Consider the following 10,058-nt stretch of genomic DNA (forward strand, 5'->3'; position numbering starts at 1 on the left):
AAAGCAAAACAACCGGTCGGGTCGTTACATTAGTGTATTCATCGTTTGTATTACAAAATAAAGTGTTAACGGATTTCATTTATATTATTTAGATAGTAAATATAAAAGTGATTCAAAAGTTTGACCAATGTTGGCCTAATAACCGACCAACTTTGGTCCGTTATTTTCCAGGAAATAAAATACACCGACCAAAGTTGGTCGGCAATCAAAAAGTTTCTTTGACTAAGCAAGCCTGACCAGCTCGGTAAACTTGTTGACCAATTTACCGACCAACTTTGGTCGGTATTTATTTTTAAAAAAATGTAAAATATTTTTTTTTCCTGTTTCCGTCCATGCTGAACGGTTTCTGGTCGCTTTTTTTGACAGACCAACGTTGGTCGGTACGGCTTGGTCGGTTTTTAGCGGATTTCTACTAGTTGGGGTGATAGCATAGGGCTCAGCTTAATGTGTTTGCCCGCCTATGAGCAAGTTACTAACTGTATTCGTAATTTTGAAGACGCATATACAACCTCTCCTTTGGGCTTGGCCCAAATCACACGATATTACATCATGTTAAGATCATTTTGGACCGTTTTAGTCTAATGCTTTAATTTTAGATGAGAGACGGAGAAGTGTCTAGTTTTCGTTTTCAGTAGGCTTTAGCTTGAACACTTTTTGTTTATATTTTAGCTTACCCCACATAGGCATACAATTGCTCTTTTGAGACAATGATCGTATCACGCCTTGAGCCTTTTCTTGATCATCGTTTGTCTGTTTCCGTATTTCTCTTCTCCTTTCCTACTTTCCCCATCAAATTTTGCTAACATTTTACTCTATATAGCAATATATAGCGTTTCGTGGTTCAGAAAGGTTATTAGTACATAAAAGTTGATTTATAGGAGTAGTAAATTTGGAAGTGTCTTCCACGTCACAACGCACTAGGAAGTTCACTGATTCGATGTGTCCCAGGTCGATAACTTATGTTATGTTATCGAGTTCTCTCTCTCTCTTTTTTTTTTTTTTATAAAAGAAAATGTTAATCAAGTTTTGAGGAACTTATTAATGAATGATGCATAAGAAAGCGGGCAGACAATCATAATTAATAAATCTAGCTTATTCCCTGAGCAACTACGTGTTTCGACCGTAAGTTTTAATTGGGGTTGTTTAATCATTACTGAATGGATTAAATCATTAAATAATCATTAGTGTCTCAGACAGCTAGATTTTAAAAATGCACTAGTATATATATGTAGATTAATCCATCTCATCATTCTTTTTATAAAAAAAAATCACTTATCCACAGGTTGCAATTTCCACCTGCTTCCTCTTCCTCCTTATATAAGTTCCAGTAGTTCTGTTCCAAATTCCTGTCTTTTGTGCGTTACGTCCTGTGTTTTTAGCTTTAGTATCAGAAAAATTGTTAAATTAATTAACACAAAATGGCAGCAAATGATGTACCATGCTGTGAAACCATGTTTTGGGTATACTTAGTAATCAGTGTGTCACTTGTGTGTTTTGCTGGACTTATGTCTGGACTAACACTGGGACTCATGTCCCTTAGCCTTATGGATCTTGAAGTCCTCATTAAGGCTGGTCAGCCAAATGATCGCAAAAACGCAGGTAATTATATATTCCTTTGCTTGTTTGGATCCAATTATTTTCTGCCACTTTGAGTTCTAAGTGCTCTATTTTTAACTGATCACAGAGAAAATTCTGCCCATTGTAAAGAATCAGCACTTGCTCCTTTGTACCCTTCTAATATGTAATGCCATGGCCATGGAGGTATGTTTTTAGCAGTCGTGAATCCAAGAATAGGTTCATGGACTTAAGCGGAATATAGTGTTTCAGGGTTTGATCCTTATATATGAGTAAAAAAACCCAGTATATATATATATATATATATATATATATATAGTCAGATATATATTTCAGAACAAGCTCTAGATCTCAACTTAGAATTCACAACGTATAAATTGTGGATCCGCCACTGGTTTGTAGTGATATTGCCATTTTTTGAACTGATATCTGCTTAATGTTTTGATGAAACTGCAGGCTCTTCCAATATTTCTAGATGCTCTACTTCCTGCATGGGGTGCTATACTGATATCAGTCACCCTCATACTAGCCTTTGGAGAGGTCGTTTTTCAAGAGTTCTTTTTTAATTACTGTTTGTTTCTTTAAATTGACTTATTCAATTTCAATTTTCTCCCTGCCACACAGATTATTCCTCAGGCAGTCTGTTCTCGCTATGGACTGAGCATTGGTGCAAGATTGTCACCTTTGGTTCGTTTGCTTGTCATAATTGTCTTCCCTTTATCTTATCCCATCAGTAAGGTAAAGTCTTATCTTCTTTGTAATCCTAGAGAAATTAAGCCCTAATCCCCAGATTAATATTAAAATAGTAATGTAAAGGGCATAGTTTAGTCAACTAATTAATTATTTCTGTTCACTCTGTTTCATCAGTTGTTGGATCGACTCCTGGGTAAAGGGCACTCAGCACTTCTACGCCGTGCAGAGCTGAAAACCTTAGTAAATATGCATGGTAATGAGGTTAGTGCTTTGTACCTTATCTTTGCTTGATTCAGCCGATTATGTAAACATATGCAACAGCAAAAAAAGAATACATATAATAAAATCATACTCTTTTTGAACCGGTCACTAATTTTAGATCCTGAATTTGCCTCCGGTGATGATAGGCAGGGAAAGGCGGAGAGTTGAGCCACGACGAAACTACCATAATTGCTGGAGCATTGGACCTAGCACAGAAAATGGTTAAAGATGCAATGACCCCCATGTCCAGAGTATTTTCTCTTGATCTTCATTCTAAACTTACCGAGTATGCTACTAAGTCTCTGTCAAATTTCTCCTTCAATTAGCACTCCTTGTTAATAGTGACCCAAATTTTGATGATTATATTCCTAGTGAGATGATGAATCTGATTATAAGTAAAGGCCACAGTCGCGTACCTGTATACTCTGGCAGTCCAACGAACATTGTAGGACTAATCTTAGTAAGTCTTTTCAGAAACTCTATTACTATTTAATGGGATAATAAAACAAATATACTAGCATCATTCTGCAACAATTTTGATATTCTTTTGTATGGCATATTTAACTTTTCTTCAATATCTTTACCCTTCATACCTTCTCTAGGTGAAGAATTTGATAAAATATCATCCTGAAGATGAGGTGCCAATCAAAGATCTCAGTATAAGGAGTATGCCAGAGTACGATACTGTAAATTCTTACATATAATATGATGCATTCTTTTCAAGAAAGTAATACTCCCGTCTCCCTGTGTTCCAATTTTAGCTGTTGATTTGGCTTGGACATATTAAGAAAATACTAGTTGAATTGCTGTGATATTTATATAAAAGTAAATCCAGATCAGTTGCCTCCATATGATCAGGAGGGCACGGGTTCGAACTGTGAAACAGCCTCTTGCAGAAATGCAGTGTAGGTTGCATACAATAGACCCAAGGGCGAAGCTAGAGTATGGGGTGCGGGTTCAGCCGAACCCAAAAACTTTTGTTCAAACCCTATATTAGTCTTAAAAACTCAATTGAATATTTACAAATTATTAGTTTAGAACCTAGTAACTTAAAAGAATTACAATCCCGAATCCATAAGGTTCAAATCCTGCCGTTTCCACCTCTGAATAGACCCTTGTGGTCCGGCCATTCTTCGGATTCCGCACATAGTGGGAGCTTAGTGCACCGGGCTGCCCTTTTAAATCCGGATCAGTAAAAGGGAAAGTTGTCTATGAAAATTTTAAACAATTCTTTTGAATAAATTTTGGATTCAAATAACTAAAACTGTCATCCATCTTGCTTACTTAATTCCCCTCAGGGTCCCAGATTCTTTACCATTATATGATCTTCTGAACCAGTTCCAGAAAGGGAACAGCCATATGGCTGTAGTGGTAAAGAGTAGTAGGAATACTAAGGAAGCTGCAGAAAATGCCACTGCTAAACACGATATAATCAAGATAAACATCCTTCCCCATCCAAATCAAGAACCTGCAGTTGAAAAGGGTAAGAATAGTCAGAATAATATAATTTTTGGACTACCAGAGAATTGTATATCTTTGATAAATTGGAATGATCTTCAATTATAGGAGAAGAAGCAATTGGTATCATTACAATGGAAGATGTTCTTGAACAACTTCTGCAGGTAAAATTAATACTTGTTTGGTTATGTTTTCTGTTTGTTTAATTTTCCGAAACTGATGATTCCTAGCTAATTGGTCTGCTTTAACTCTTTCACTTTTCGTCGTAGGAACCAATATACGATGAGACTGATGATTATGTTGATGTTCACAACAAGTATGTAACTGTAGCAATTTCAGTTAACAATATCATAAGAATGCATTGACATAGCTGAGTCTCTGATTTTCTTGTGTACAGAATTAGAATAAATATTCCTCCCTCAATGATATTTTCGCCTAGAAGATCTCCAGGAGCAGTGGCGTCAGGGGTTTCTAAACTGAAGTGGCAAAGTCCAATAGCATCTCCAGTTTCAAGTATTCATCAGACACAAATATCTTATCAACAAAGTCCAATGTTGCGGTCACCTGTTTCCCCATATATGCAGTCACCAACTGTAGTATCTGTTTCCCCGGGGCATTTAATAAACTCGAATTCTCCAAGCAGATTTGCGCGCACCTCTCCATCATCTAATAAGGTAATGAACCAAAATCTGCAATATTTAAAAATGATCAAAATGCTGGTGTTGATTTTAAAAGAATGAACAATTTCTAGTTTGGTTGGTCTTTTTCTCTTTTTTCTGAAACTACATACAGGGTACAGAAACAAGAAAGTTTTATTCCTTCAGCAATTGTGAAGCATTCAGAACAAACTGCTGAAATGTGGATGTTATTTCCCATGATTTAGAAGATTATTTAAGAGAACCCCTGTACTATATACTATAGATATTAATTAACAGTATGTAAAATCTGTTGCAGGTCTCTACCAAGTCTTATGAGAAGTTGGAAAAGCACGGTAGTTAGTACTTGCTGAAGTTTGAGGACACTCTGCGGTCTAAGTTTCTCAGCCAACAAAGTTGAGATGAATTTATCTTTTGGCTGGCAATCAGAAATCCTAATGAACTCAACATTTGAAATACCAGTGAAATTTTTTATTTCAGAAGTATTTCAAGTCATATGAAAAAATGGAATTTTGACTTATAATAATCTTCAAGTTTTTTTTCATGGAATTCAAGTCCAAACATAACGAGACCTTGTAGATACTACTTCTTAATTTATTACTTTAGATTTAAATATATGTTTTTCAATTTCAAGCAAATATTTTCCAAACACATACTGGAGTTTTCAAGAACCCTACATCATGGCCAGCTTTTAATTGGTAACATGAGAGACCTTTACAGTGTTGGAAAGTCAAAAGGTAGAAATTATTATTATTATATTTTATTTGTACTGCATGAACTAGAATAGGTTTTGGGTTGATTAATCCTGGACTCGCAAGATTTTGTTCATGCATTCTTGGGTAGACGTAATTTTCTGCCATGCGATTTCAACCACTACATGTCTGTTTCATCACAAAGGTATCTCTGTCATTTCATAATGTTTCACTATATTCCATATTGGTCCATCCATGCTCTACAGTCTACTCTAAGTCTCTAACTATGGGGGATAAGCAGGTAGTCCCGCTTAGGGTTAGATTTGGAAATATGTGTGGCACATCATTTAATAATGTGGGGTCCATTCAGATTCTCATCACATGTAGTATTAATTTGTACTTTAGTGTCTATTTGATATCCACGTGGCTAAATCTACTTTAATGACTACTGAGTGTAATATTATCCATACCGTAATTATTTAACTTGAGGGACTGTTTGATTTAGTTTAAGTTCAATATATGTAAATTAACCCACTATTTTTAAAAGTTCAGAGACTACGTACAAATACTTAACTTGATATTTTATGTTGTGATCTTACATAAAATTTTAAAAACCTTTTTTGGTTTGGACATTTCTATGTGATTAGCTTTTTAAATGGTCTTTATTTTAATTACATAAAATATAAATTATTGCATAGATAATAAATCCACAATTATGAAATAAAATTATAACCTTGTTATAGATGCCAACTACATTACGAAATGGTAGTACTATAATGCTCAAGATTATTGCAGTTGCTTCAGTACCTTGTAAGTGATAATTAAATTGAAAATTTAAGATACATAATAAGGTTTAAAAGAAAAATACAATTATAACTGAATTAATTATTATTATTTTTTGGCTCAAAGTTCTAAAGGTACTACACTTAAAACAATGAAAAGTTAAGAAAGTCAACAAGTTAAATCCAAATTTTTATGACTATATTTATTATTTATTTTTTCTAGTCATTTACATAAATTACATATTATATATATAATTATACACACATAATACATAAATTATGCATATATTATACATTCACCGGTCATTGTTAGTTTAAGCAATTGAATGGACGGTTAATTGGGTGACCTCAATTTTTGTGAAAATCTTTTATATTAAGCACAGTGCTATTGGGCCCGTGCTTAGCACGGGCTATCTCTAACTAGTTTCCATATAAACTACTCGATCTAGTCGCCCTTCCATCCACAAAATCAACAAGTTGGTGACAAATATAGAGTTTGTAATCAAATCATTCATCATTGATTTAATAAATTAAAAATTGGCGCCTCTGCCCTTTCTCCAATTGTAATAGAGTATCCGTTAACAAGTTAACTGCCAAAAGAGGTGATGAAGATTTGAGAAAAGCTAAATTTTACGTTCCAACAATGGATTAGTTGAGCTATTAAAATGAGAATAATAGTTTTGGAGTTAATACATAACTTCTAATTTTAAGTGCAGTAAAGACGAATATTTTAAGTGGGCATCACCACCAACTTTATTTTTTTTGCAAACTGAATACTAGCTGATGGTGCTTATAACAAAAGGTCAAAATTTTATCAATTAGCCAGGTGGAGTGGATGAATCATGAGAAATGACAAAGGAGAAGGGATACTTGGGATTATTAAAACAATAGCCAACATTATTTCTTTTCAATCACTTAGTAATTAAAAAAAATAATTCATGAAATATAACATGAATTTTTCATATTATCTTTTTTATTTTACTGTGTGAATGTTCTTACAATTGGAATCTTAAATGTGAGAATTTTATATGCATTTAGAAATAAAGTTGCATTAAACAATCAGACAGAACAGATACCAAAAAGTAACTATAACAATTTTGACAAAATAAAGGGTTTTAGGTTGTCGGGATTGAAACACGAAAAAAGAAAAGGATACGAAAGAAATAAACAAAAGGAAAAGAAAAAAAAAATGCAACTATAATCGATCTTATTTATAACAAGCTCGTTTGTTCCGATACTTTTTGGCTTTTATATATAGTTGTATACGAGTAAAATCGAGCCTACTCGATTTGACTATTTGATCGAGACCAGGTAATTGCATCGAAGGTCAGCCTCGTAGTGGATCAGACCAGAGCACGACGATAAATCAAGTTCGAGAATCGAGGTGCCTGTCGAGATCGAGGCCAGCAACGATCGAGACCAAATATGGCAGACTTCGAACAAAGCGCAACAACCGAAAAGCGAGATATCCGTGACTGTTCGAAGATCACGGTGGAAATTCCGGAACAGATCAAATCAAGGGCGATTGTTTAGGCTAATCATGGAATTTACTTCCATAATTAGAATTGTACCATAGATAGGATTCCTCTACTATATAAATAGGGTCTTAATCATTTTGTAAACACCTTACATTCACGCATATCAAAGCAATACAATATTCTCTCTTTAGTTTACACTCTCTTGTTCAATCAGCTTGTCATATTTTCTACTATTCTTGCACCAACTAGTTCGAGGGCATCCGAGCTCGAGGGCTGAATTATGTTGTAACACTGGTTTACTTTATCTTATTGTCAATTTCTTTTACTAATCCTTACATTTATCAATTGGTATTAGGTGAAATCACGTGTCCTTAAAACCACATTATAAGTTTAATTGTTATCCAATTTTAAGGGTAAATAGTTTTGGCGCCCACCGTGGGGCTAAGGATAATAGTGATTGCCTGGAATTAATTCACGTAACACACACTACTTTACGCTTGTTCTTGTGAGTGTTTTTGATTTCAGGATCAACATGTCTAACTCGCAAGTAGTACCCACTCACGCCGAGGACGGCCTCGGTTTCCATGGAGAAAACGATAATGTAGCCGCCCCAAGGATTGAAGTGCCTCAAGATGGCCACGAGGGAGTACCGATCGCAGACCCCGTCGATGTCAGTTCACACGTCGCCCTAAATGCAAATCTCGGCGTCGACCCGGGAAATAGTGTCCGTAGAGATGCCCAAGCAACCGATCAGAATACATAGACCTGTGGAGAAGGCGGAATTAGCCTTCGAATGATATTCAAAATGTTGTAAACTCAACAAACTAAGATAGCGCAACTCCAAAATTAAAATCGAGCACCAAGCAGAATTGAGCTCGAAACATCACAAGAAGTTATTCATAGAGTCGAACCTGTACCGGAGAAATCGAACGCCAATGTATCGGGGACTGATCCCGCCATTATGAAGATGCTCGAGGAGCTCACTAAACGAATTGAATCAGGTGAAAGGAAAATTGAGGCTAATGACAAAAAGGTAGAAACGTACAAATCACGGGTTGACCAAATACCGAGGGCACCTCCGATTCTAAAGGGTTTGGATTCAAAGAAGTTTGTGCAGAAGCCTTTCCCTCAAAGTGCGGCTCCGAAGCCCATTCCTAAGAAATTTCATATGCCAGAAATCCCCAAATACAATGGGACCACTGACCCTAATAAGCACGTCACTTCTTACACATGCGCAATAAAGGAGAATGACTTAGAAGACAATGATATTGAATCCGTTCTATTGAAGAAATTTGGAGAAACTTTATCGAAGGGTGCCATGATATAGTATCATAACTTACCACCTAACTCTATTGATTTGTTTGCTATGCTCGCAAATTCTTTTGTGAAAGCCCACGCCGGAGCCATTAAAGTTGCAACAAGGAAATCGGACCTTTTCAAGGTAAGACAGAAGGATAACGAGATGCTCAGGGAATTCGTATCTCAGTTCCAAGCGGAGAGAATGGATTTGCCATCAGTCACCGACGATTGGGCTGTTCAAGCTTTTACACAAGGTCTCAACAGTCGGAGCTCCATAGCTTCACAACAGTTGAAGCAAAATTTGATCGAATATCCAGCTGTCACTTGGGCCGATGTACACAATCGATATCAGTCGAAGATTGGGTCGAAGATGATCAACTAGGAACTCCAATTGGTTCGATTTACCCCAACAGGCCTGTGGATAGAGTTAAAAGGGACGTCGATCGGGAACCACGATCGAATAGAGATAGATACTAGCCATACAGTGGAGATCGGAGAAATAACGAGCCTGGACGCAACCCCACACGGAATAATAGAAGGAGTGATCGGGGATAGAGTTCCCGGGGGCTTATGAGAAAAAGTGGTTTCGATAGGAATGCTGAGCCCAAAGAGGCACCTCGACTGTCAGAATACAAGCATCGATGCATCGGGTATTGTATCAGCCATTGGTCGGATTAAGGATACTAGATGGCCCAGACCCTTACAGACCGATCCAGCTCAAAAGGACCCTAATCAGATGTGCAAATACCATGGTACCCATGGTCATAGAACCGAAGACTGCAGACAGTAAAGAATGAAGAAGAAAGCGAGCAAAGTCCACAGCAGTGTGAGTATCAAAAAGAGAGAATTTAAGTGAAAGGGAATTGTGAACTCAGATGGTATTCTGTGTTCGTGTGTAAAAGTGTAGAAGGGTAGCCTCTTTTATAGTGTAGAGAAGCAAACAAGAAAGGTAAGAAAACCCTTTTAAAAAAAATTAGTCTCAAATATTCTCCCTTTAGTCAAGGGATTTAATTTCAAACGGAAAGTGTAAACAAGGAAAGGAAATTTGAATAAAATCCTTCACAGTAGCATAAGAAGGGAAAATACACGAGGTATATTTAAGGAAAGGTTTCAATAGTACTTGATTTGTAAAGAGAAAGGAAAGGGAATCAATCAAACAATTAA

General features: G+C 36.1%; 1 protein-coding gene across 1 annotated transcript; it reads left to right on the top strand.

Annotated features, from left to right (window-relative positions):
* Window positions 1-1,255: 1,255 nt before the first annotated feature.
* Window positions 1,256-5,192, top strand: LOC109240040 (DUF21 domain-containing protein At5g52790-like). Its single transcript, XM_019406659.1, has 13 exons — window positions 1,256-1,599; window positions 1,685-1,761; window positions 2,032-2,115; window positions 2,200-2,313; window positions 2,443-2,529; window positions 2,676-2,815; window positions 2,902-2,989; window positions 3,132-3,205; window positions 3,828-4,012; window positions 4,096-4,151; window positions 4,257-4,303; window positions 4,385-4,661; window positions 4,942-5,192. Exons 1-13 carry the CDS (start codon window positions 1,419-1,421, stop codon window positions 4,984-4,986), a joined length of 1,455 nt encoding a protein of 484 aa, XP_019262204.1. The 5' UTR covers window positions 1,256-1,418; the 3' UTR covers window positions 4,987-5,192.
* Window positions 5,193-10,058: the final 4,866 nt, after the last annotated feature.

This window comes from Nicotiana attenuata, unplaced genomic scaffold (genome assembly GCF_001879085.1).
Source record: "Nicotiana attenuata strain UT unplaced genomic scaffold, NIATTr2, whole genome shotgun sequence".
In the NCBI taxonomy this organism is placed as follows: domain Eukaryota; kingdom Viridiplantae; phylum Streptophyta; class Magnoliopsida; order Solanales; family Solanaceae; genus Nicotiana; species Nicotiana attenuata.

Coding starts and splice junctions, on each gene's coding strand:
- LOC109240040 (XM_019406659.1), top strand. CDS start 1,419: ATGGCAGCAAATGATGTACCATGCTGTGAAACCATGTTTTGGGTATAC. Junction 1,762..2,031: donor GTAATGCCATGGCCATGGAG/GTATGTTTTTAG, acceptor ATGAAACTGCAG/GCTCTTCCAATATTTCTAGA. Junction 4,304..4,384: donor TATGTTGATGTTCACAACAA/GTATGTAACTGT, acceptor TCTTGTGTACAG/AATTAGAATAAATATTCCTC.